We start from the raw sequence: 27,038 nt of genomic DNA, 5'->3' as shown, positions 1-27,038 counted from the left end.
TGACCCTAAACCCTAGACTCAATAGCATACCATAGCTATGTAATGAACTTAATTACAATCAAAAGACCTGCATATAGTACCAATTGCAGGGTAAAGATACTATGGAAGGGACCATGTAGCTCTTAAGTATGATATTAATTCATATAATATGCCAACTCGCCAATCAAAACCAGCTAGTGGGAGATGATCAAAGTGTATCCTGATGGCAGCATGTCTGACGGGGCACATGTAGCTGAATCCAATTAGTTGGAAACACCATACAGGTTGTCACGTGGACACGATTTAATTTATGCAGAACACCTTTAGCCCCACGCAAGGTCACACACACATGTTCACTCACTTGCAACCAAGTGAGATCAGTCTTTTGTTTAAGCTTACACTTGATCAAGGGACTGAATCAACAGTACTGCCTATCTACTAAAAAATTAGCCAAGTAGGCCTTGCCTACTACACAGATGGCTGGAATCACATGGATTATCTTAGCATATATCATTACATTAACAAGCTCCCACATGCTTCACTTATTTTTAATCTGTCACCCTGTTTGTGCATAAAGTTTGAAAAGGCTTATGTGAATCATGTGGACCAAGTAATCTGTACAGCAGATCAACCAGGGACAGTGATGACTGATGAGGCCTCATGGTCTGATACTGAAAAGATCCTCAAGAGGATGGTCAAGTTCAGGAATGATTGCGATATGTGGGGTTATAAAAAGTAGCATTTCACACCACATCACTGACATGATTTGGCCATCACTAGTAAAATCCCTTAACTGACAATCTCTACAGCATGATGAAAGTGTCTTAGAACACTTCTGTAACAAACTTCATAAATATCTCAAATTGGTTTATGCTATCACCACATGTTGTCAGTCGTCACAGCTTGTAAATCACTGAACAGAGTAAAATTTTGATTCCTGAATGAAAGTAGATCATACCTATGACACTTTCAAGGATATACATAGGGCCGAGGACAGAGCTATACTGAGGGACCTTTCAAACAGAGCTTGCAACGAGCCCAAGACAGTAATTGTAGCGTTATTTAGAGGTGTCTGTGCGGATGACTAGTGAAGCTTTACATGAACAAAGAGGCATATGAAAACTATGCAGATTAACACCAAAACAATTTTGGAATCAGAATGAACACAAACCAAATTGATTCGAGGTTTCATCATGTGATCGGATTACAGGGGAGTTGGTACCTCGAGGCTGGCCTCGGACTGGAGGGCGGCGAGGGCGCGCGGGAATCCGGCGGACTCGACGAAGGCGGCGATGGAGGCGACCACCGCGGCCCTCGCGCTGGGGGCGGGGGCAGCGGCGCGGCTGGGCCGCCGTCGCGACGAGTCTCCAGCGGCGGCTAGAGGGAGGGAGAGAGCAGAGGGCGCGCGGGAATCCGGCGGACTCGACGAAGGCGGCGATGGAGGCGACCACCGCGGCCCTCGCGCTGGGGGCGGGGGCAGCGGCGCGGCTGGGCCGCCGTCGCGACGAGTCTCCAGCGGCGGCTAGAGGGAGGGAGAGAGTAGGGCAGCGGTCGCTAGGTAAGAGCAGGTCAGTGAGGGCGATGGCAGGCCGGCGCGGCGCCGTGCGAGGGCGGCGGCGGCGGCGGGGGCGGCTGTGCAGGGTCGGGACTGGGCGATGCCGAGTGCGAGGGCGAGTCGGTACGACGGCGTCGGGTGCGGATCGGGGAGAGGGCGCGGTGAGCAGTGATATGCACGTGAAATGACCAACATACCCTTTATGATGATAATTAATATTTTATAGAGGCAATGGGAGGCAATGCGAGGCAATTTCAAGTACCGTAAAAGGGCTCTTAAAAAAAAGTCCAAGGAATTAATGAATCTATATAAAATTTCTGACATGCCGTCCCATTTAAACTCTCATTGGACATGATGATCGGCGGTTGCCTAAACCGCAGATGATGCCCAGAAGTTCTAACATGTATTACACTCAAGATTCTGAAAAGCCAAAACTACAAAATTACTGTATTAGAGCTTATTTAGTTTCTTTTCTTAAAATTTAGTCCCTATCGGACACATACATGGAGTATCAAATATAGACTAAAAAAATAATTAATTGCACAGATTACGTCTAATTTACGAGAGGAATTTTTTAAGCCTAATTAGTCCATGATTTGACAATGTGGTGATACAGTAAACATGTGCTAACGACGGATTACTTAGGCTTAATAAATTCGTCTCACGGATTTCTGTAATTTATTTTATTATTACTATCCAAACACTCGATGTGACACCCCATACGACATTCGATGTGACACCCTAAACTTTATTCCCCTTATTTAAACACTCTTAGTTTGCTCGCTAGCTACGCTGCTGCAAGAGCCAACACACGGTAAGAGCATGTTTGGAATGTGGATTTTCCCCTCAATTCGTAAGTTTCTCGTATAAAATTGAATTGATTTCTATAGAATTTCTATGCGATTTTCATAAAATTTCTACGTTTTAAATAGACCTTAAAACTTATTTTAGACATGCTTTTTCATAAGAACTTCCTCAGTCAATTCTGCGAGTAGTTGGCTTTTGATTGGACGCCATGATTCTGAGTTCGCCCCTAAAACCATCCACCATCCTAATCCAAGGGCATATATAAAATAAAAGGAAAAACAAAAACAAAAAGAAGGCGGTGGTAGGCCCCACCTGGCAGGCCACGCCTCGTTCAGCGGTGGCTCCACGCGTCGCTGGCCGGCTGGTCCCACTCCCCCACTTCGACCCGGGGGCGCCCTCTCTCTGTCTCTGGAACCCTTCCTGTTCCTGGAACCCAGACCTCTCAACCCTTCCTCCCCGACCCTCGAGCCCCGAAGGACGCAGAGTGTCCAGAAGCATCCCCCAACCCGGTTCGCGGCGATCGCGCGGAAGCTGGCGGCTGGCGACGCGGGAGAGGGAGAGGCGGCGAGGGTAGCTGGAGATGGACGCGGCGGAGAAGCTGCGGTGGCCCTTCTCGGACGGCAGCGTCACCGATTTCCTGGACGCCCGCAGCCTCCACGGCTCCCCCGTAAGGCCCCTCAGAGCAGCAAACCCTTGAAATTTCTCCTAGCTCTTTAGGCGGCATTTGTGCTTTGCTTTGGGATCGAATTGGCCGATTCGTCAGGGTTCGTGCCGGCGAATCGATGGGGCAGGAGTGATTGGCGGGGCGGTTTTGGATGAGTTAGTGGGTGCTGGGTTTCATTTCCGGATCGGTGCTTTTGATTAGGTTGAAACTCACAAGGGTTTGTGGACATGGAGGAACCAGCTGCTGTTCGAGTGCTTTCGATGCGGCAGCCTGATACCAGTAGTTGGATTAAAATAGCGGTTTGCTATGTACCTTATCTGTCTTTAGGAATTCATATTCGGGCAACTTCTGAAATGCAGCAGCATCAAGTTGACTTTAGAATTCTTGCTCTTTATGCGGTGCAAATCTGAAACAACCTGCTGAATGTTTAAGGGGAAAGTGAAACACTACAAAAGAACACAGATTGATCAATTCTTAGCGACTGTGAGATCTTTAGGTAATTGTGAAATGATATGGCCTTTTATACATATTATATATGCATGGAGCAAAGGATTCATACAGTGATGTTATTTCTCACAAAAAAATACCCTATGTTCTGTGTGCAGAGTGTGCACACTGCTCCTTACAAGCTAATATGTGGCATGCTCTTCGCAGTAGATCTTTTCGTCTCAACTTACATATGTATGGTGACTTATGGACCAGTTATAAATACATGGGCATCAATAATTATTTATTTCTTCAGGAAACTGTATTTATAGGAATAAAAGAAGGCAACAAGCATCATGTAAGCCTATGAAGAAATTGATCCAACACCTGAAGCATGTCATCTGTGTTAGAAAGAGAGCAATGAAAACGAACACCAGTTTGTCTATTTACAATCCCCCACTATCCACATTCTTCTTTACTTATTAGTTACCAGGCAAAGAGGTCTGGTCCAGCATCACCATCAACTGAAACATTCACGACAAAGGGCTTTCTTTTATTGGAATTTGATTTTATATAGGTCAGCAACTGCTTTCCTGGCAGCATTACTTGGTTAGATATTACTCCCTCCATTCCAAATTATAAGTCATTTTGGCTTTTCTAGATACATAACTTTTGCTATGTATCTAGATATACACTATGTCTAGATACATACCTTTTACTATGTATCTAGAAAAGACAGACCGACTTAATTTGAAATGGAGGGAGCATATCTTGAATTATAAGGACACTTAATTGTATTTTTTTTTGACAGAGGTTAAATGTATCGTTTGTACTGTTCTTCTTTGCTCCTGCATTCTGTAATTGTGCATATCTTACTTATGGTTTAAGCCAAAGCATAATGCAAGTGCAACTAATATTTTCTCCTTTGCAGGACATTAAGAAAAAAGTACAGTTCCATTCTTCTCTAGTGCAAAAGCTTGCTTTGGAAAAGGAGATGGAGGTATCTAACTAACATTTTCATTCAGTGTCTTATCATGTGCATTCATATATATGAATGAATCTCTTGTTGGCGTGCTGGAATTTATGTGTGCTGTTGAGTAAAAAGCTGAAGCCACTTCCTCTTTGCTTGCATTTTACGATGATTCTTTCTTTTGTGGTATTGAACAGGGTCACGCAGGTTGCGTGAATGCTATCGCATGGAACTCAAGTGGTTCGCTTCTTGTATCAGGATCAGATGACACTAGAGTAAGCCTAGATTGGTTAGCTAATATGATTATTTTTTTCACGATCTTTTTTATTTATTTGGATTCTCACTTCTCTATCTGAACTATAGTACCTGAGAGTGGCTTTGAGAGATTTATGAACTTCTTTTGTCTTTTGCATCTATATGCTTTGGTCAGAAGGACTAAGTTTGTAAGTCATAAGGTTAAATGGTAATATCTATTGATATAGGTAGTGCACGGTAGTCTTTTCTTTTATATGTGACAGGACAGACCATTGTGGTTAATTGTATCGTGGATCTGATCTTTGAAAGGTGGCATGTTAGTGTGTTTATGTTTTTACAAACATAAGAAGTTATATCTTGATTTTCATTTGGGTATCTGGATTTTAAGCTGTGGACCAAAGGAATAAAAAGTTTTTTCTTTAGGAACGAGACCATCTTCTTGTGAAAAGAGACTTTGCTTCAGTAGCCCTTAGATATTTCCTATGTGATTTGCTTTAATATTTTATGGTATGACCTCGAAGTAGGAGAAGATTCTTGACAAATGTTTAGTATTGGTGACTACTTGTTCTGCAGATTAACATCTGGAATTATAATAACCGAGAGCTGGTGCATGACATTGACACTGGCCATTCTGCAAATATCTTTTGCACAAAGTTTGTCCCGGAAACATGTGATGAAGTAGTAGTCTCTGGAGCAGGAGATGCAGAGGTACTCCTACCTCCTACCTCTTTCTTTTCTTTTTAATAATTTTGTATTCCCTGTTATATTGGGTCTTTCTTCAACTCAGTTACTAATTCTTTTCCAGGTTCGTGTTTTCAATATGTCTCGATTAAGTGGCAGAAGGCCTAGAGAAATTTCTATGGAACCAACAGCGGTTTACCAGTGTCACTCGAGAAGGGTCAAGAAACTAGCTGTAAGTTAGCATGCTGAGGGGCCATTATTTCGTATTTGAAATTCTAGAGCATGACAAAATTTGCATTTAATTTTGACAAAATTCTGAAAGAAGTCCTGGATGAACGGCTTTTTGGAAAACTTGAACTTATTCTTTAGGAGAACAGCTGACAGCCTGACATATTGCACCGCTCTAAATTTGTTCTCCGTATCTGAATGTTTAGACATTGATGTGTTGCATTTTCTGTCTTATCATTTGAGATGTGTTCTGCTCACCCTTGCACTTATATTTTCTACTTTTTTGAGCCTCTGCATCATTCGGTAACACTTTTGTTTGTTGCCACATGTAGGTTGAAGTTGGCAATCCTAACGTAGTGTGGAGTGCAAGCGAGGATGGTACTCTGAGACAACATGATTTTCGGGAGTGTAGTTCCTGTCCTCGTGCAGGATCTGCTAACCAGGAATGCCGTAATGTGCTTGTGAGCATTCTGTACTTCTTTCCTTGCTGTGTTCTACTTGTGGTTGCTTCACTACATTCTTGACATGGAGCATGTCATTTTAGTCTGCCCAGCTTATGCTGTTCAATTTTTGTCAATAACTTTTCCCTTGTTTTAGATATTTCGAAATATAATAACGGCAATCCAAATTATACTTTGGGGGTATTTTGTTTTTTTATTTGAAATGTTATGTTTGTAATTTACTTTAGTTTTTTTAGAACTTCTGGAGGTATCTGGATCTGCTTATTAATTGATTTATACCAGTAGTCCATTTTTTCTCCTTCTGGATTCTATTTTGCTTGAAGAATGAAGATAAATGCTTGCTAATAATATTAGCTGATCTAGTTATGGACGTGGTTCTGATTTTATTTTCTGCACTACACATTTTTGGCAGCTTGATCTACGGTGTGGAGCAAAGAAATCTTTAGCTGATCTACCCAAACATCCATTGGCACTGAAGTCTTGTGACATTAGCTCTGTTTGTCCCCATCAAATCCTTGTTGGCGGGAGGTAACCTAGCTTCTTGTCATCAACAGTCAGTACATAATGAGCCTTCTGTGTTTTTATACCTGACTAATGACTAGGACTTCTCTGCTACATGATGTTCATGCAGTGATGCATTTGCTAGGCTGTACGATAGGAGAATGCTTCCACCATTGAGCTCGTGTCAAACCAAAAGGAAGCCGCCGCCATGCGTTAAAATGTTCTGCCCATTGCATCTTGCTGACAGTGTGAGTTCATTCTTTCATTTGATTGTTATGCTGTGTTGTTTCAGTTGCTTATGATGAAGTTGGCGACCATTGTAGCTTTGCTTGTATGAAGTCAATAATTGTAAATCCTTTATGTATGTGCTACAAAAGTTATCATGCGAGAGGGAAACATGGTAAAGTTAAATTCTTTTTTTCTGATTCCTCCCTTGAACCAGAGAGCATTTGTAAAATGGTGTGGTCAGTTTCAATAGTTCTGTTAGCCTTATTATGGTAAAATTTCCTCCATACCATTAAACTACTGTGATGATTGCCAAAATACAATCCAAAGTTGTGTCACTGCCAAAACATCTGCTGGATGCCGGACCCACTGGTCATAGACACAACGATGCTATTTTGGTGATGTCATAACTCATAACTTTGGATGGTATTTTGGCAACTGGGTTTCGACTTCATGCCATAATGGCAATGAGTCTTAAGTTTTAACTGTCTTATTTTATACTCCCCCGTTCCAAATTATAAGTTGTTTTGGCTTTTCTAGATACATACCTTTTGCTATGTATCTGGACACAGTGTATATTTGGATAGCAAAAGTGATGTACTTAGAAAAGCCAGAACGACTTATAATTTGGAACCGAGGGAGTAGAAAATACTAGTTCTAGTGCTTTTATGCTTGTTAGCAGTACGCCACTTCAATGAGTTTTTAGTTTCACATTTGTTATACCCTTAACTATAGTTGTGTTCTTCTCGTTGACTTTCTGCCCCCGCTTTGTTAGCAGAAGAAGACATATTTGCACCTTACACATGTTGCATTCAGCCCAAATGGGAAGGAGGTTCTTTTAAGTTACAGTGGTGAACATGTTTATCTGTTTGATGTTGACCCAGGTATTATGAAATAACTCACTTTGTGCCTTTTTGTCACATCTACTATACACTTCTAGTCTATGTGCCACTGTTTCAATTCAATGACATATACAATATGACATGTTTATAATGTTATCTGCTCAGATAATATGAGTTCAGTTAGATACACAGCAGACTATGTACGGGAGCAATTATTTGTACCCCCTTTTCACAAAGTACCAGCAAAAGAATATGCAAAAGAAAAGAAGGCTTCAGTAAATACAACTTCAAGAAATTTGTCTAGGGTGAGAAAAATGACATCACCATGTAATATCTGTATCTTGGTCTGCGACACATTGAACCCCTGTGCCTTTCTTGGCGCCCGCTTCAGGTAGATATGTGCAAGAAATTTATGCAAGTCGCAACCAGATCTCTGGAGACAGACAAGAACTTAATGCGTGGGATTGAAGCATGCAGTGAAGTTCTTGAATCAATAAAACCTGATATTGATGATGACATGAGGCATGAGTTTTTGTGTACTCGAGCAGCATTGTACCTAAAGGTTTGTCTGCTTTCTTTATCATTTGTGAGAGCTCTGTTCCACATTAAAAGTAGGGATCATAGAATTTGATCTACAGAGGAAGTGGAAAAATGATGTTTACATGGCGATTCGAGATTGCAATAGAGCGCGGAAGATTGATGCCACATCATATCAGGCACACTTACATATGGCTGAGGCACTATTGCAGGTACGCATCAGTAAATCACTCAGAGTAACATATGGATTTACTGTGAAATAGTCTGGTACTTCTGTATTTATACGGAATAGCCTTCCTTGAGTATGTTCTTTTAGAATGTTAAGTTTCACACTAGCATGAAGGGTTTGATAAATTTATAAGTTTTTATGTTCTCCTATTCCTTCTCAGGGAAATATGGTCATAAACAATCTCTTACTTTAGGGGCCTTAATTATCCCAATAAGCTGTCCTTTTTTGTTTAATTATGTCATCTGCTTTTGGTTTTGTTAGTCCTGTATTGAATATAGTTGGTTTTAAAATTGTTGACGTTGGAACTTGCTAATGGAATTCAAATCCTCGTTTAAATGAGCTTGCGAAATAGGATGACAATAACCGTCCATCTCATAAATAACTGCCATGCCTTGTGTAGTTAGGAAGACTGAAGGAGGCATCTGAGTATGCAGAGGCAGCAAATAGTCTTCTTCCGCCTCATTGGCAATTGAGGGAGCAGGTGGATGATTTCAAGCAACGCGTCGCTTCAGGTGAGTACATGCACAATAACAGCATAAACTATTTATTTTGTTGTGTAGCTTTAGCTTATGTGCTGATTATTTTGGAGATTATGTGCATTCTAAATGGCCAAGAAGATGCTTTCCTCGTGTCTAATGAACGGTGCTTATTAATCTTCCATATATGGTAGCCGTTTCCATGAATATATTTAGGCTGTGCACTGATAAACAGATGAACTTAGAATTTACTTCTTGTGAACATGCATTTGCACTTTTGTTCATCTGTCCGTTATTCTTCTTTCTACTTTCATGCCTTGGGTGTTGAAGTCGAGGAATTGAAATTTTAAACATGTTGCTCTTCTATATTTTCTTGGATTTCTTTTGTGCAAGCAGCTGAGCTTGAGAAGAACAGAACAGATCAAAATGGGAACTCCAAAGCTGATACTCATGGAAAATTACGCTCATTGAGTGATATATTATTTAGACCCGATGTTGGTGGTTCCTCACAGGAGGGACGAGAAGACTCAGATTATGATGATGAAATGGAATTGGACTACGAGACATCGGTATCTGGTGATGAAAGCCGAGAGAATGATCAAGGTGTCTTCCGGGGTAGTTTAAGTTTCCGATTTCATCAAAGAGAGGATCAAACCAATGAACACACTGATGAGAATGGGTCAATCGAGTCTGCTCAAAACGACGACTCTGCTTTTCAGGTATTCTTTTTTCCTTTATTCTTACAGTTTCTTTCTATACCTAATAACGTGTATGTATTTAATGCTGTTGGCCTGTTGCATTGATTTTCACAAATTGTTCAAATTGTGCAATGCAGTCAGATGTTGCCATTGATATGAAACAAAGATATGTTGCACACTGCAATGTAGGGACAGATATAAAACAAGCCAGCTTTCTTGGTGAGCAAGGTTAGGCTATTTTTTGTTGCATTGTTGTATTTTTTTCATCTGCGGATTTTATAATAACAGAAACCTTTCATGTAAGAGTAAGAGAGAATTGTTCTGTGTTGTACTCCCTCCGTCCCAAAATAAGTGCTCATCTCGTACGTCAAGGAGTCAATTAATCTTAAGTTTGACTAGATTTGCAGAAAATAGTATCAACATTTGTATTTCTAAATAGGTTTACTATGAAAATATATGACGTGATTATTTGGTACCATGAACATTAATAATTTTTTTTGTATATATTTAGTCAAGCTTAAGACTTAAGATGAGCACTTATTTTGGGATGGAGGAAGTAGCCTTTAGTCAAATACTGTTGTTTTGAAGGCAATAAAAAGATCTGGAGTCTGGAGTCTGGACTTACAGTAGTACCTAAAATTTACTGTGCATAACTGCCTCCATTGACTCTGCCTTATGAGTTTCATGAAATAAACATAGCTCGGGTCAATAAAAATAGTAAACGTTCATTCTGTGTTAACATATTGAAATGACCAATCTTCCTGTGAAACAACCTAATTGGATTTAAAATTTGTTGGTTAAGGTGAGCTTGTCCGTGTGGTTCTTGACTCTCTTGTGCTTTATTCCTCTTACAACAGGGGAGTTCATTGCCAGTGGAAGTGATGATGGTAGATGGTTCATATGGGAGAAGAGAACAGGAAGGCTTATTAAAATGCTTGCAGGGGATGGAGCTGGTAATTATATTTCAACTTCCTTTTCTGATACCTTTTTAATACTGCTTCTCATGTGTTTTACGTTTTCCATAGTCGTGAACTGCATACAGTCTCATCCCTTTGATTGTGCCGTTGCAACAAGCGGAATCGATAACACGATAAAGGTATATAATCTATATTTCTAGTTGCAATTGATTATAGAATACAGCGATGTTTCCCACATTCCATTAAATAACTTCTATGTTCATATATTCAACAACTGTATCTCTGACATGTTGGCCCTGGTCCTTCATACTTACAATGAGTGAATGGTTGTGACATGTCATTGTTCAGTGGTACTCCCCCCCCGTTCCAAATTATAAGACGTTTTGGCTTTTGTAGATACATTGTTTTATTATGTATATAGACATAGTGTATATCTAAGTGCATAGCAAACGCTATGTATCTAGAGCCAAAACGTCTTATAATAGGTTCACATATTCTACTGAAGCACTTAATGGCTCTGTTTTTATTTTGTTATTAGCTATGGACACCTGATGCAAATGCTACATCTATGGTTGCTGATCCAGAACCTGATGTATTAAGTGCCATAGAGAATAATCAGCGGAAGTTATGTCGGAACCGTCAAATTGTACTGTAAGACATCCAAGCTTTACTATGCACTTGATACCTTACCGTGATTGCTGTTCTTCAATCAAATTATCAAAAGTAATATTTGACATGATTCCACCATTTTCTTCCGGTGCTCAGACTATCTTTGAAATTAGGTCAACAATAGATTTTTTTTATTATACATTACCACATACACCTTGTATGTTTGCTTCTGGCTTACTCAACTTTCGTGGTTTTCATGAATCTTGCAACAATTCAATTTGATTCTAGAAGGAGAAAGAATAGCCAAATTGAATTATATAAACACAATGTACTCTCCTTGGCTGATGTTACTCACCCTGCCATGACTTGGGTCTAATGTAAATATGTAATGACATTAACTCAGCACAGTGTGTTTGTATTATCTTTTAGTTCTGATTTGGAAAAGACTACATGCTATATGCAGGCCCTTTGAATTTTTGGAACGATTTCGGATGCATGAGTTTTCAGAAGGTTTCGAGTGTGCCCAGAGCTGATTTACTATCGCTGGGGTTGCTGAGGTACTTGTATTCACATAAAAGTTTAAGGCATCCAAAGGAATCAGTTTGCTAAAGTGAGCTGAACACAATTACACCTTTTGTTTTAGCTCTTCCAGGAAAAGGGTTATAGTTGGAAGAATGGTATCATCCAAGCTACAAGCAGCCTATGTTTGAATTAGTGAAATGGCAAGGCCTTGTTGCGGTTATAGAGTGTAGACGCACCTGGATAGATAAGCAGGTGTGCCGGTGCTGAAACTATTACTTGAGATGTCAATAAACACTGGAATTATGTTGTGGTTTGGGGTGGTATAATGATTCATACGCGTGTGTAATGCTGTGTGGATTCATTCCCTTGTACAGATTGTAGATAGGTGAAACTCTGCAATAAGTGAATCACAGATGTACATGTGCAGTATTCTTGTCTCTGCGTGCCGCAGTTAGGTCATGCTAGTTTGTGGTTGACGTTTGGGGTATATTTTCCCTTGAAGACTTAATGGATGTGGTGTAGAAACTGCGTTATTGTATAGCACTGTTACTTTGTTATATATGTTTTGTCTATTTTCTTGGGTTTAGGTAAGGTGTTTTTCCTTTTGTTTGTGCTGCGTACGTTAAGGTTAGGAATATCCTGCTTTTGACGTATGATGAATAATCAATGCATGAGACCTTTAGAGATGACCTTTGTGTGGAGATATGATGTCAAATTTGAGTGATTGGACGTTCGTACAATTTTCCAAATGTATTGGTCACATGAAAATCGAATTTGCTATAAAAGTTGCTTTTAAAAACATAATGTTTTTCACTCTTTGATGTAAAAGTTGGTTGGTAGAGCTGTCTAATGATATATTATGTCTTTTGTAAATGATGAAGAATATTCTTGTATGGAATGGTGTGTTCGAAAACCACAGCAGCTCGGTCTGTTCATTTGAACTTATTGGTTTGACTTATCAGTCATGATATAGTGTTTTTTTTCTCACAGTAAAATGGCATTTGGCTTATCAGCTTAAAAAAAACCCATAGCATCACGTGTTGTGTGTTGTATACCACTCAGGGAGTAGGGGACGGGACCGTGTGGTCCTTCCTTGCCGGTCCTATCTGGAAGGCTCTAGGTAACCTCTAGCAATACTTGAGCGATACCAATACGCTTGCAGCTAATGCCCCGCTACTTCTAATAGGTTCAGCAACGAACGCCCGGCCACTTGCCCACTACCTTCTGCCGGTGGCATGTCGGCGCGGCGAGGCCAGCCGGCGGATTAGACCTCATTAACCATCATTAGATAATTCCCGGTTTCCTTTGGACCAAACAAAACCCTCGTCAACTTGTGTCTCTCAACTTGCACGCCTGCCGCTGCAAAAAAAAAAAAAAAAAAATAGGTTCATCGACGCAAGAGTCAAGACAAAGAATGATATGGTAATCTCAGCATTACGTGCATGCGGGCACCCATCACTATCAATTCATCAGAAGAAGTCGAAATTTGCCACTAAGCTAGTTTAGTTAACGTGAAGCACTAGCTCGCGTCTAACAACTCTCCCCGAACTCCAATAAAAATTTCATTCCCATTTAATAAGATGTCACCTTAACAAAAACGATACTTACAATTAGGGATGAAAACGGTACGGATATTTTTCGATCGTATTTGAAACCGAATCCGTTTAGAGGAGTTGAGATCTGTTCGTATCTGAGTCCGGATATCCAACATCTGATACCGTATCCGTATCCGAATACTCAAATCGCATATTTATGATGTCGATATCCAATCGTATCATATCCGATATAGTTGACACTATCCGTATTCGAATCTGAATCCGGACAAAAATATGAAAACAAATGTAATATCGGTGATATCCGTCCATATCCGATCCGTTTTTATCCCTACTTACAATTATAGCCTCTACTTTCAGCTTATTTCAGCTTATTTTCTCTCACAGAACACTATTAGATAAATCGACCGAAATCAGTCGAAAGTGGATCAGCCGAACAGAAGGTATTGCCCTAGTCACATTCGGATGGGCTGGCCGGTCAGCCTGTTCGTTTGGCTATGGCTTGTCGTAAACGATCGTAAATTTTCAGCCGAAACAGTATTTTTCTCTCACACAAACTAGCCAATATTACTTCTTCACAAACCAGCAACGAACCAGCCAACCGACAGACTGATTGCCACATCGGATCAACGTGGGCCCCATACCTTCCTATCGGCTGTCGCGGTCGCGTCATGTAGAGGGGTCAAACATGGACCCCAGTACCCCTCTACCTCCGCCCCCGCGTTCGCTCGCAATTTACACGGGATGCCATCGCCTCGTTTGCTTTAGGCCCACAGGCCAGCGTGCAGCCAGCAAGGTCGACCACCCTCCTCTCGCCGCACGGCACCACGTGGATCTGACAGGCGGACGGTAGCTTCTCGTATCGTGAAGGCCGGCCCACGTTTGCCCGGCCGTCCAACGATGTCCAACCACCCAGCTGCAATTATTCCTCAGAGGAAAGGGTTTGGGCCTCGATGCCGTCCTATTCACGGTCTTGCCACTCACAAGGACGTCTTGTTTGATTATTTTATTTTTTCATGAGGTGATTTTTTGCGCTGGCCCCTTGTAAGTTATGCTATTCATGTGGCTCGTTTTTTAGTCCATGGCCGACCTGCCCACCGTGGCTGTCATGGGCGGACCCAGCACTAGGGCAGCCTAAGCCATGGCCCTAGTCGTGGCCCATGTAACAAGAGAGCAAGTCTTTAGCTTTTGGCTCATCAAGCAGCCCAGCACAAAGCAGGCCAAGCAACAGAGTAGGGCAACAGAGCACTAGAGCGGATCGGGGCTTGCCTTCTCGCTCCGTAGCTTGCTCGCTTCATGAGACTCGTGACTGCCACCACCGCCCATCACCCGTCGCCCCCTCCAGCCCTCCGCTCCGCGCTTCGGTTCCATGGCCTCGCCCCCTCTGCTCTGCGCTTTGCGGCGGCGCCGGCGCGGCTCCTTCCTCAGACCGACGCGGCGGCACCGCCCGCCCGCCCGCTGCCCGCTGAGACGCTGCTGGCTGCCCGACTCCTTCCTTGCATGCGAGTAGAGCAACTGAGCAAGCTTTCCTTGTTAGATTTAGAATTGAAACTGATTTTGATTCCAAATTTCCAGTTTTCAATTTCGCTGCGCCGTCGCTCGCCGACTAGAGCCCTGCGCTGGCAGAGCAGGAACTCTGGAATAGGAAGAGTGAAGGGATTTCTTCTCTTTATTTCAATTCTCTGCCGATTTTGATTCTAACTTTTAGGTTTACAATTTCAATTTTGTCATTTCTATGTAGAGTTTGAACTTTTGATTCTAATTAGAATATAATTTTATAGATTTTTTTAATTTGTTTAGAAGATGAAGAGGACTAGAACTTTAGTATCATGTTGCTCTCGACCAGTATAACACATATATATAGTCATATAGACTATGGTATAGTGATTGGTAATGAACGACAGAGCTAGCCTTAGTGTAGTCATGAAAGCATGTTGTATATTTTTTTTACAACGACGGCTTCAATTGATCTGCAAGCTCCTATGGTTTTGATAGAAAGAAAAAAAAACTTGATCCTAATCTTGATTATGGAAAAGAACTGGAGCAAATATAGAAAAACTTAGTTCGTCTTATATGAAGACATAATACATGAGCATGTACAAGATCTTTTTTGAAATTTAGAATTTGCTAGTTCAGTTTTGTTGGATCAAAATTCTCATGCTTGAAACAAATCGGCTGGTATCATTCACAGCAGCTGTTCAGTTGTTTAGACACAAAAAAAACTGTTAATACCGTAGATGTTTGCAGGCCAAGCACCGTCTAGAAAGACAGCCGAACAGGTCAAAAAGGTAAAACTACAAAATCTGAAGGCGTAGACTGCAAAATCCAACCACAAGGAAGAGTAGGTCACTTTACAACTATGTGTTTTATGTAATTTCAACCCATTAATTTTTTTGAACCATATGATTAAGATTCAACAGCCTTCACCTTTCTTCTACCACCTGCCTACATAGATCATAGATTATAATTTTTTTTTCTATAGAAGGGCAAATTTTTTTTTTCTATAGAAGGGCAAATTACAGATCCGTTGCCGCCGCCGTCGCCACCGCCACTGCCACGACGGACACCAGGCGAGCTCGGTGGTCACCGGTGAGAAAGAGAGGAAGATAGATAAAAAAAAATTATATGTTTTTTTTACTAAAAACACACTTGTTATATAGCCTTTCTCCTGAATAAAATATTACCGGAAATCTTTACCGGCCATGGCGGTGAGAGGGGGACAAAAGAGGGCAGCTTCCGCAAGATCTTGAGATGTGTGAGGACTGCACAAGACACCGCATCAGGCACCAGCAGCACCACCACCTTTAATTCCTGCCTCCTGCGTCCAGCCACCCTCCCCAGGACATCCACCCCACAAGTTTGCCAACACCATCGTCTCACCATCCCGGAGGAGCGACGAGAAATCAAGCGACCCGAGCCGCAAGCTACCAGTCGAGCGCGCGGCCTGGGTTCGATCCGGCAGCCGATCGATCGCATGCGGCACCTACTGATGCTCCACGCATCCGTCCCCTGAGATCTCGATCGATTGCTCCATGGGGAGCGGCAAGGCGTCGTCCCCGCCAGGCGCCCCCGCTGCCGGCGGGAGCGGCTCGCCGCCGGGCGGCGCCGTCGTCTGCTGCATGTGCGGCGACCGGGGCCTCCTGCCCGAGCTCTTCCGCTGCTCCGCCTGCTCCGTCCGCTCCCAGCACACGTACGTGCATCCATCCACCCTCCGGTCTCGTCTCTCTAATCAATCAATTTTATTTATCTTAAAATGCGCGTTCGTCGTCGCTCATGTCCGTACGTGCGGCCGATCCGATCCCTAATTCGACCTGCGCTTGCAGTAGCATCGATTACTGTACTTATGAATATATTAAAATTCCATCGATCTCTTTTATTTGCTTGTGACCGTGCGCATCGGGGATTTGTTCACTTTATTTGCGCGCTTTTATTTGTGAATCGAATCGGGGCCAGATACATGTGCGCTAGGCGCTAGCTAGCTGCTTTGGTTTTATTTCTTGCCCACATATAATACTAGTCCTATTCCTGATAGTTTTAGGAAATTTCTCCAATGAACGCAAAGATGCGTGGTTCTCATGCGCATTCTTGAAGAAGAAAAGCTGTTGAATTCGGAATATAATCTTGAAGAACCACACCATCTATGCTGCTTTGAATCTAGAATGCCCACCACACGATCGAACTGATAGTTCATGAGTTGATGTCAGCCTGCACAACCTTTTTTCTGGACAACACGTGAACCTGCAGAAACTGCTCATTCTCGCCGGCCCCAAGCAGAACTCCAAAAATAAAACCATCTATATCGTTTGTGTACGTGCATCTGATCTCCATCTACCGGGCCGAGACGATCCTTTTCGTCGCCTGTCCTTTTAATTTGCTCCGGACACTTTCCGCACGTCGCCAAATTGTCAAACGAAACGGGGCCTATGCACATTCGCTCGACGTTGATTTTTAAGCCGTGCTATATACATAGCTGATTTTTCTTTCCTTTCAGTTCAAAAAAATATATATCTGATTTTTAGCCGAATCCAACAGCGCCACTGTCTGCGGCTCTTAATTAGTTCACGTGAACGTACGTACACGCCAGTATATCTATCTATCTACACACACACACGAGCATCTGGCTAATGTTCTACTGTTCACGTATGTGTACGTGATCGTGTATCAGATACTGCACGGATCGGTACCCGAAGGTGGAGTCGTACGGCACCTGCAACTGGTGCCTCAGGGTGGATGGGGGCGTGGCTTCTACTTCTAACTCGCCGAGATCCGTCGGCAAAGCGGCTGCCCGGTCGGCTCCTCACGGCGGTGACACGACCGGCAGCGGTAGCGGAAGATCGCCGAAGGTTACCGCTCGCGGCGACTTTGCATCTTCCAACCTGAGCAAGCCTATCAAGAAGCAGCAGCAGCATGCGCAGCGTCTCTTGCTGCGGCGGTCGGCGTCGGACCTTGGCAGCCGCGTCGTTCGTACCGACCACGACGCGCCTCCGCCGTCTCCCGGCGTCGCGCGTGGCAGGCCGAGGGTCCGGAGGTACAAGCTCCTGGAAGAGGTGATCACTAGCTAGCTAACTAGCCGGCCATACCCCGCGGTGTGGTATCGACGTCGTCGTCGATGACAAGATCGAGTGCATGCGTGTGCGTGTATTAGGTGTATAATACGTGCGTGTGTGTATCTATAGCTATATATATGTAGGCGTAGACACGGCATCTTGTGGTGCTGCCATGCATGCATGGAAATCAAGCAGTGTATGTACTACGTGCTGATCGAGATCTCCCAGGTGTTAATCAGGGTGCTCGCGTCGTGTTGTACATGTACATGAGGAATAATATACTTGCTAATGCGCAGCTCGATCTTGCTATATATCGCTTTTATCGATGATCGATCCCTACTCTCGGTTAGTCAACCAACTAACTGATTAATTTATACAGGGGAGAGAGCTCTGCGTGTCATCTAATTTTGCGATGTACACTGATTTTAAGCTCAAAGGTAACTGAAGAGAACGCTTTTGTTATTTCATGCATGTATAATTACTGTATACTTGTGTGAGCCTCCATGAACACCTCCCACTCATCTTCTTGCTTGTGATTGATCTAAAGTGAGATTGGGAGGGATCTAATGCATTTGCTTTATTGATTTGCATCTAGCGACACTAGTTCATCGGTTGAGCCTTGTTTTTTCTTGTTACTCTCAGTGGTTGCCACCACCTAGGTGACTAAATGGAGTGGAGATCGTTGAGGGGCAGCTGGTGATTGTTGCTGTCTCGGATCAAGCAATTGTAAGGGGCTCTTGTGCTCATCCCTGCGGGGGGATAGCGAAGCAGAGCAACTCTAGTGGAATTCTCGTGGCTAATCGGAAGGCTCCTTGAGCTTGATTCTTGCAGCACCCAAGTTGTGGGCCGGTCTAGCTAGCTTGAGTAGATAGATAATTAGTCAGCGTGTATTTGCGGGTCTAGCTTGAGTAGCTAGTTAGCGCGTGAATCATCTCTTTGAGACTCGCCACAATGAGGACGTTTAGGCTATGCCGACAAGCAACCGAACCTTGGGGATAAATCTTGTGTCAATCTCTTGCCTAGTTCGGTATAAGCTACAACACTGGCTCATTTCATCATATCTTGTGCTTGTGTGTGGTAGTTGCTTATAGTATAGCTCTCTAGCTTAGTTGTAGTGTTATTTGCAGAGTAGCTTGTTAGTTGCTCTCTTGTTTAGTTCGCTAGAGTAGTTAGTCAGCTAGTAGCTATTGTGTGGCAAAGTGCTCTAGCGTAGAAATCATTTGCTACTAGACTGGTTTAGAGAGCTTGCTTGGGTGAATTAGAGATATGCTAAGTAGTGGTTATTAGGACTTGCTATTTTATTAATTGTAGCACGCTTCTGGAGACGCTCGTCTTCCACCAGACACTAAGCGCCCCGAGAGCTAGCTACATCGGACGGTTTTCGTTGAGCACACCACAAGGGAGAACTCGAATAATCCACGTTTTCCCTCTAGGATCCAATAATGAGAACGAGTTTACAATACTTAGTCCATTTCATACAACAAGAGTTCTTAAAAATACATTATTACAATACTAAGTTCAGAGTGCGGAATTTAAACAGTGGAATTACAATAAACATCTAACGGTATAATACAAGGATCTGTCTGTGCCCACCAGAAGAATCCTTCACACAACAGTTACTCTTCAAACTACACCTGCAACAGGGGTAAATAAATTCTGAGTACACAATATCTTCGCAAGACTTACCCGACTAGTGGGAATAATTTTCCGACTCCAAAGGATATGATAAGCTTTATGATTTTCTGGGTGTCCTTTTTGCGGAAAGCAATACTAGTAGTGAATTCTTATGTATGTTTCTTATTAGCAGTCATGATTAGTTCATTATCTAACCATTCTATGTAAGCACATGTTCTACTTTCAAGCAAGAGTTGAGCAAAGAGATCTATTTCACCATCTTTCATCTTCCAGTTCTTACTACGGTGCTAGATTGTAGACAAGTCGTAGCAGATTACTCGACGATTCATGAATCAATGTGCCTAGCTGGGTACCCTGAAACACACGCTCTGCTTGTACCCCAAGCACAAGTAGGGCCAACCCATCATTCTCCTATCAAGGGGTTCAGGTCCTCGTCCAAACTTGGACTCGAAGCCCCCACACCTGAGTCCTGGACTCAGTGTGGTGCTTAGACCTCCACCATCCCCGCCTCTAACTAGTCGGTCCAGAAAGAGCCAGAACCCACAACAAGAGACAACGAGACTTCCCTGCTCCATAAACAAGTATGTGCTCAGGATAATAAGTCTGTGACCTGACTAGAATCCAATGCAACGGCTAATCTTTAACCGACACGGACAGGGAAAACAGTGTAACCAAGCTATGCCCCGTTGGCCGCGGAACACAACCTCTTACACCCACCAATACCCATACCATATCCCTACCCGGTCTCCATTTCTTTTCACTATTTTATCATGAGAGTGATAATAATAATCACCTATTGTGAGTAACGACAGGTTACTCACGCTATCGAAAAATCGAAGCATAGCAGCTACTCGACCTAAGCTAGTAGGACTCATAGGTAGGTATATCTATGTATGTAGTTTCAATATAAATCCTATAACGTAAATACACATCATATATATATTTCTAGTGATTATTCAAAATAAGGGTTATGTACTGGGGCTTGCCTTGGGCAGGCGTGGTGTCAGCTCAGTCAGTCAGTGACGGCTCCAGGACCTCCTCCTACACGAGAATCTCCTCCTCGTACTCTTCAATCACCTTCTCGAACTCATGATCTCCGATGGTCACGATCTACACCAACTCGTTCTCTATATGCATGCGATGATGATGCAAACACTTAGCATTAAGGAAACAACAACTCTTAAAATAAGAATACACATGGTAAACTACTAAGGTAGCTCTAGTGACTAGGATACTAAGCTAACTACCATCTTCATCAAGTAAAGTATTGGGTTCAACTAACAAACACCTAACTTTACAAATAAAGAATATATCTTTATTTCTACTAATGATTTAATGTATATTTAAAATAAAGAGCATTTAACTACACTTATGTTAAGTCTATTCTACAACTACCAAAATTATAGTGAGCACATAATAATACAATGAAGCTACTGTAAAAATTTTAAAGCTAAAGCTATCACCATTCTACCATAAAAATTCCTACAATTATTTAACCTAATCATATTAAGCACTCTCAAATGATTCAATAGCCACTTGTATCAACAAATATGTATATGAACTAACTATACTAACAGATAGAGCATAATTTTAGAAACCTAATAAAATTGGTTTCACAATTTTTGGACATCTACAGAATTTTCTATAATTTTTCATAGATTAGCTCAAAACTAAATTAGAAAAACATTTGCTAATTCGTTGGAAAAAAGAAAAAACAATTTTCGCGCGGCCCATCTACGTGGCCCACATGCGCGTAGCGTGCGCACGTGCGGCCCATAGGCACAGCCCACGCGAAGCAGGCCCACACGCGAGGCGGCCAGCGGCGGGAGAGTCCCGCGCGCATCAGCGTTTTTTTTGCAAAAGAGACCTTGCAATTCCCCCAATTCGCATCCAAGGACCAACACTATTTTACTTACTCACAGACCCTCTCATTTAACCCCCCCGGCTTTCTCTAATTTACCCACGCGCATGAGGCGGCTCAGTGCGCGGCGGCGCGGCGAGTGGTGGCCTAGCACGGCTGCGCCAGCCCCCTAGGCCGCCATTGGCCCGATGGTCGGACCGGCCTCTATCCCTGGTTCAACCAGCTACACCTAACGGCAGCGCAGGGCAGTGGGACGCGGTGGAGCCGGCCACGACAATACGTGGCCATCCGTGTCGGTGGCACGACCGCCCCGGCGAACTCAAGCATCAACGAACCCATCTAGCTAGCGAGTGAGCATTAACAGGCTACCGTGAGCCTAGCTGCGATGACCGTTGGTGAAGAGAGTGGCGGAGAGGAGCTGGCCACGTGCAGCCGAGCCATTCGACGCGCACAGCGGCGGCACGGTCGCGTTAGCGGCGGGGTGGAGCTAGCAGCGACTAAGCCGAGGCACGCATGATGAAGTGGAAGGCAAGGCACACCTACTGGCATGGGCATTGGGTTCAGGTGGAGGGATGGGAGGTCTACCCTCGGTCATGGCCATGGCATGGCCTTAATGGCACATAGGTGGGAAGACACCAAATTGGTGCCTGGCCGGGCCATCATCAAGGCGGTGCGAGGTCGGGCGACGAGGAGACATGAGTGAAAGCTCTAGTTTGGTTTTGGTGAATTGATGAAACCCTAAGTGCTAACCTAGTTTATCAAGTGATCATGAGATAGGTAGTACATTTCAAGTGGTGAAGCAAATGAAGATCATAACATGATGATGATACCATGATGATGATCAAGTGCTTGGACTTGGAAAGAAGAAAGAGAAAAACAAAAAGCTCAAGGCAAAGGTATAAACTATAGGAGCTATTTTATTTTGGTGATCAAGACACTTAGAGAGTGTGATCATATTTAGGTTTGATAGCTGTACTATTAAGAGGGGTGAAACTCGTATCGGAATGCGGTTCTCAAAGTGCCACTAGATGCTCTAACTCATTGCATATGCATTTATGATCTAGTGGAGTGCTAACACCCTTGAAAATGTTTGTGAAAATATGCTAACACATGTGCACAAGGTGATATATTTGGTGGTTGGCACATTTGAGCAAGGATGAAGAAGATAGAGTCAAAAAAGAGTTAGTTGCGTTGGTTACAGAGTGACCAGACACGTCCGGTATGGTGACTGGACACGTCCGGTATTTGGCGACGAACTCCGTGACCGGACGCGTCTGGTCGCCACATCGGACGCGTCTGGTGTGAATCAGAAAAAGCAGTATACGACAGGACAGTCGATCGGACGCTGGCAGCGTCCGGTCCGGTATCACCGGACGCGTCCGGTCGGGCAAGGATGCTTACTGTACTCCACCAGACGCTGTGGCTCAGCGTCCGGTCATTTGTGTTTGTGCATCCGGTGTGAGCGTCCGGTCGTTGGCAGATTAAGTAGCAACGGCTATGTTGGTTTGAACTGGACACGTGGCAGTCTGGGGGCTACCGGACACGTCCGATATGCCGACCGGACACATCCGGTATTCATGACCGGTGCGTCCGGTGCTGCGTCCGGTCAGTTGGACCGAAGCGTCTGGTCACCCCGCGTTATGCCCAGTGAAGGGGTATAACGACTCTATTTCGTGGGGGCTTCTATTTAAGCCCCATGGCCGGTTGAAGCTCACACCTTTGGCCATTTTCATTGACATAGCAACCTTGTGAGCTTAGCCAAAGCCTTCCCACTCATCTCCATCATTGATTCATCATCTTTGTGAGATTGGGAGAGAATTCAAGTGCATTACTTGAGTGTTTGCATCTAGAGGCACTTGGTGTTTGTGTTTCGCTATGGATTTCGCTTGTTACTCTTGGTGGTTGCCGCCACCTAGATGGCTTGGAGCAGCGAGGATCATTGAGCGGAGGTTGGTGATTGTCTCCGGCTCCGATCGTGGTGATTGTGAGGGGTTCTTGACCTTTCCCCGGTGGAGCGCCAAAAGGTACTCTAGTGGATTGCTCGTGGCTTGTGTGATCCTCATCTTGTATTGGTTGTGCGGCACCCTATTGAGGGTTTGGCGTGTGAAGCCAATTAGCGCGTGAACCTCCAAGTGAGTGAATCGCCACAACGAGGATTAGCTTGTCGGCAAGCAAGTGAACCTCAGTAAAAAATCATTGTGTTCATCCTTTGATTCCGAGGTGATTGGTCTTCATTGATATTGATTCTTGTGATTGATTGGTTCACTTCTCGATATGGCGGTATAACTATCTTGCTTACTCTCTTTATATTACCGTAAACTAGTTGTCAAGCTCTTTAGTGTAGCTAGTTGTGAGAGCTTATTAGTTTGGTTAGTGTGGCTCTTTAGTTAGTATTTGAGAGCACACTAACTTAGTGTAGTGACATAGCTATTGTGTGGATACATACTATATAAACTAGAATTATGGTAGGTGGCTTGCAATTTTAGTAGGCTAGTGCAACACTTGTTTCGCCTCATAATTATCTAATCGGTTTGCTAAGTGTTGTTGTAGAAATTTTTATTAGGCTATTCACCCCCCTCTAGTCATTAGGACCTTTCAAGTGGTATCAGAGCCGAGGTCACCGTTATTTGAGGCTTAACAACCTTCGGTGTTAAAATGGCTCAAATCAATAACACCAAGAAGCCACCCCAATTTGATGGCTCCAACTATCTCTATTGGAAGGCCAAGATGACAACTTATATCAAGTCAATCAATAGGAAGGTTTGGAAGGTGGTAGAAACAAAAATTGAGATTGAAGATCCGGAGAATCCCACCGCAGCCGAAGAAGTACTTCTCCAAAATAATGACATTGCTCTAAGTGCTATTCATGATGCAATTGATGAAAGAACATTTGAACAAGTCAAAAATATTGAGATGGCTCATGAGGCATGGAAGAAGTTGGAAGAATCATTTGAGGGCACTCAAGCCGTAAAGAGTGCTAAGGCATATATTCTCAAAGAAAAGTTTGCAAGCTTCAAGATGAAGGATGATGAGAGTGTGCCGGAGATGTTCCATAGGCTTCAAGTGCTTATCAATGATCTCAAAGCACTTGGAGAAGAGGTGAAGGACAAGGACTTCTCCCCCAAGTTCTTGAGATGCTTGCCTTCAAGATTTGGTACATTGGTCACCATTCTAGTGAGAAGCAGTTTGGACACCATGACACCAAACCAAGTATTGGGAGATATAATGATCGATGATACTTATAGAGATGATGATAAGAAGGAAGAAAAGAAGGAGAAGAAAGATGACAAGAAGGATGACAAGAAGAAGAGCATGGCATTCAAAGCCACATCATCCAAGGGCAAAGCTAAGCAAGAAACATCAAGTGAAGAAGATGAATCTTGGGATGATGATGATGATGATGAGAAGATGGCTCTATTTGTCAAGAGATTTGGCAAGTTCATGGTGAAGAAGGGCTACCGTACTAGAAGGAAGAAGTCTTCATCCAAAAACAAAGAAGAGTCAAGAAGGTTCTTCAAGTGTGGAAGCAAAGATCGTCTTGTTGCTCAATACCCATACAATAGTGACAATGATGATGACAACAAGAAGAACAAGAAGAAGGACAAGAAGGAAAAGAAAGAGAAGAAGGATAAGATGGCCTTCAAGAAGAAGGGTGGTTCATATGTAGTCACTTGGGATAGTGATGCTTCCTCAAGTGATGATGATGATGATAGTGATGATCACAAGACCACCAAGAAGAAGGTTCTTGCAAGCATTGCCATCAATGAGAAGCCTTCTCTCTTCGAATCTTCATCATGCTTCATGGCTAAGGCCACTAAGGTACAATCTTGTGATGATGAAAGTGATGAAGAACATGATGATGAAAATGAACATGAAAATGAAAATGATAGTGATAGTGATAATGATGAACCCACTAAAGATGAATTATTTGATATGCTAGAAGATGTTAGAGAACACTTTGATATCAAGAGAAGGGAATGCAAAAGCTTGCGTAAGGAACTAAAGGCCCTTAAACAAGCCTTTGATGAGCTCAATGCATCTCTTGAGAGGCTAGAGGAAGCCAATGAGAAGCTTGGCAAAGCTCACAAAAAGCTTGAAAAGGCACATTCATCTTTGCTTGATGAGCAAAATAAAAAGAAGCATGTTGAAACTTGCAATGTAGGTTTAACTTGTGATATAATTGATAAATCACTATCTATGCCTATCATTGTTGCTCCTACTAACCCTTCTTATAGCACTTCCACTTCTACCTCATCTAGTAGTGATGGTTTCACTTGTGATGCCTCACTAGTGGTTGAGAATGAGAACCTCAAGAAGGAGGTCACTAAGCTCACTCACACCTTAGCTAAGGCTTATGGTGGTGAGGACCGCTTGCTTATGTGCTTGGGTAGCCAAAGAGCTTCTCTCTATAAAGAGGGATTGGGCTATACCCCCAAGAAAGGCAAAGCGGACCTTTGCTCCTTATAAGACTAGTTTTGTGAAGAACAATGGTCGATTTTGCACTAGTTGCAAGCAAGTTGGTCACAAAGAGCAAGAATGCAAAAACAAGAGCAAAAATGCTAATGTATCATCCATTAAGCTTGATTCATGCTATATGCTTACTAGGGGTACAAATGATGTAAATGCTAAGTTTATTGGTAAACCATGGATGGGCTCAAAGAAGAAAGCCATTTGGGTACCAAAGAGCCTAGTGACTAACCTTTAAAGACCCAAGCAAGTTTGGATACCTAAAAAGAATTGATCTTCTTTTGTAGGTCGATTACAAAGCCGAAGGAAGGCATTAAGTTCTTGATAGTGGTGCACTCAACACATGACCGGTGATGCAAGAATGTTCAACTCAATCAACACCAATAGCAATGATGGTTATGATAGTATCACATTTGGTGATAATGGCAAAGGCAAGGTCAAAGGGCTTGGTAAGATTGCAATATCTAATGACATGAGCATATCTAATGTGTTGCTAGTAGAAAGCTTGAACTTCAATTTGCTATCCGTGGCTCAATTGTGTGATCTTGGATTCAAATACATATTTGGGGTAGATGATGTAGAGATCATAAGTGTAGATGGCTCTAACTTGATCTTCAAAGGCTTTAGATATGAGAATCTATACTTGGTTGATTTCAATGCTAGTGAAGCTAGATTATCTATATGCTTGTTCACTAAGTCTAGCATGGGTTGGTTATGGCATAGAAGGCTTGGTCATGTTGAAATGAAATAATTGAATAGATTGATTAAGCATGACTTAGTTAAAGGCTTGAACGATGTTGTGTTTGAAAAGGATAAGCTTTGTAGCTCTTGTCAAGCCGGCAAACAAGTTGGAAACACCCATCCTAAGAAAAGCATGATGAGCACTAGTAAAATATTTGAGTTATTGCACATGGATTTGTTTGGGCCAACACAATACACTAGTATCGGTGGAAACAAATATGGCTTTGTGATAGTGGATGATTACACTAGATACACATGGGTATTCTTTTTAGTGGACAAAAGTGATGTGTTTGCAATATTCAAATCATTTGTCAAGGGCATTCACAATGAGTTTGAAACAACCATCAAGAGAGTTAGAAGTGACAATGGTAGTGAGTTCAAGAACACTAGAATTGATGAGTTGTGTGATAAATTTGGAATTAGACGTCAATTCTTGGCCAAGTACACTCCTCAATCAAATGGCCTTATTGAGAGGAAGAATAGAACACTCATTGATATGACAAGGTCTATGCTTAGTGAGTACAATGCGAGTTAATCTTTTTGGGCCGAAGCTATCAACACGGCTTGCTATTGTAGCAACCACCTCTATTGTCACCGATTGAAAGAGAAGACACCATATAAGCTCTTGAATGGTAGAAAGCCCAACATTGCA

General features: G+C 42.8%; 2 protein-coding genes across 6 annotated transcripts; both read left to right on the top strand.

Moving 5' to 3' along the window:
• Window positions 1-2,758: 2,758 nt before the first annotated feature.
• Window positions 2,759-12,154, top strand: LOC136535590 (protein ALTERED SEED GERMINATION 2-like). 5 transcript variants are annotated; one of them, XM_066527903.1, is made up of 20 exons: window positions 2,759-3,008; window positions 4,363-4,431; window positions 4,599-4,676; window positions 5,230-5,364; window positions 5,462-5,569; window positions 5,898-6,026; window positions 6,439-6,554; window positions 6,658-6,775; window positions 7,528-7,636; window positions 7,760-7,899; window positions 7,986-8,156; window positions 8,233-8,343; window positions 8,761-8,872; window positions 9,233-9,555; window positions 9,672-9,753; window positions 10,392-10,487; window positions 10,560-10,630; window positions 10,990-11,102; window positions 11,524-11,617; window positions 11,704-12,154. In XM_066527903.1, the coding sequence occupies exons 1-19, from the start codon at window positions 2,922-2,924 to the stop codon at window positions 11,591-11,593; spliced, it is 2,238 nt and encodes a 745-aa protein (XP_066384000.1). In that variant the 5' UTR covers window positions 2,759-2,921; the 3' UTR covers window positions 11,594-11,617; window positions 11,704-12,154. The 5 variants fall into 5 exon arrangements, with proteins under 5 accessions (XP_066384000.1, XP_066383999.1, XP_066383998.1 ...); XM_066527902.1 differs by having other exon boundaries at window positions 2,760-3,008; window positions 7,531-7,636; window positions 9,672-9,762; XM_066527901.1 differs by having other exon boundaries at window positions 2,760-3,008; window positions 9,672-9,762; window positions 11,713-12,154.
• A 3,676-nt stretch (window positions 12,155-15,830) lies between these two features.
• On the top strand, window positions 15,831-18,737 carry LOC136540513 (uncharacterized). Its single transcript, XM_066532517.1, has 3 exons — window positions 15,831-16,325; window positions 17,301-18,119; window positions 18,325-18,737. The coding sequence occupies exons 1-2, from the start codon at window positions 16,168-16,170 to the stop codon at window positions 17,695-17,697; spliced, it is 555 nt and encodes a 184-aa protein (XP_066388614.1). The 5' UTR covers window positions 15,831-16,167; the 3' UTR covers window positions 17,698-18,119; window positions 18,325-18,737.
• The last annotated feature ends 8,301 nt before the right edge of the window (window positions 18,738-27,038 follow it).

The sequence above is a fragment of the Miscanthus floridulus genome, chromosome 2, assembly GCF_019320115.1.
Source record: "Miscanthus floridulus cultivar M001 chromosome 2, ASM1932011v1, whole genome shotgun sequence".
Taxonomy (NCBI): Eukaryota; Viridiplantae; Streptophyta; class Magnoliopsida; order Poales; family Poaceae; genus Miscanthus; species Miscanthus floridulus.
Note: the sequence above shows the minus strand (reverse complement) of the source record. Positions and strands in the feature narration are given on the sequence as shown.

Coding starts and splice junctions, on each gene's coding strand:
- LOC136540513 (XM_066532517.1), top strand. CDS start 16,168: ATGGGGAGCGGCAAGGCGTCGTCCCCGCCAGGCGCCCCCGCTGCCGGC. Junction 16,326..17,300: donor TCCGTCCGCTCCCAGCACAC/GTACGTGCATCC, acceptor ATCGTGTATCAG/ATACTGCACGGATCGGTACC.
- LOC136535590 (XM_066527901.1), top strand. CDS start 2,922: ATGGACGCGGCGGAGAAGCTGCGGTGGCCCTTCTCGGACGGCAGCGTC. Junction 7,637..7,759: donor TCTGTTTGATGTTGACCCAG/GTATTATGAAAT, acceptor TTATCTGCTCAG/ATAATATGAGTTCAGTTAGA. Junction 9,556..9,671: donor ACGACGACTCTGCTTTTCAG/GTATTCTTTTTT, acceptor TGTGCAATGCAG/TCAGATGTTGCCATTGATAT.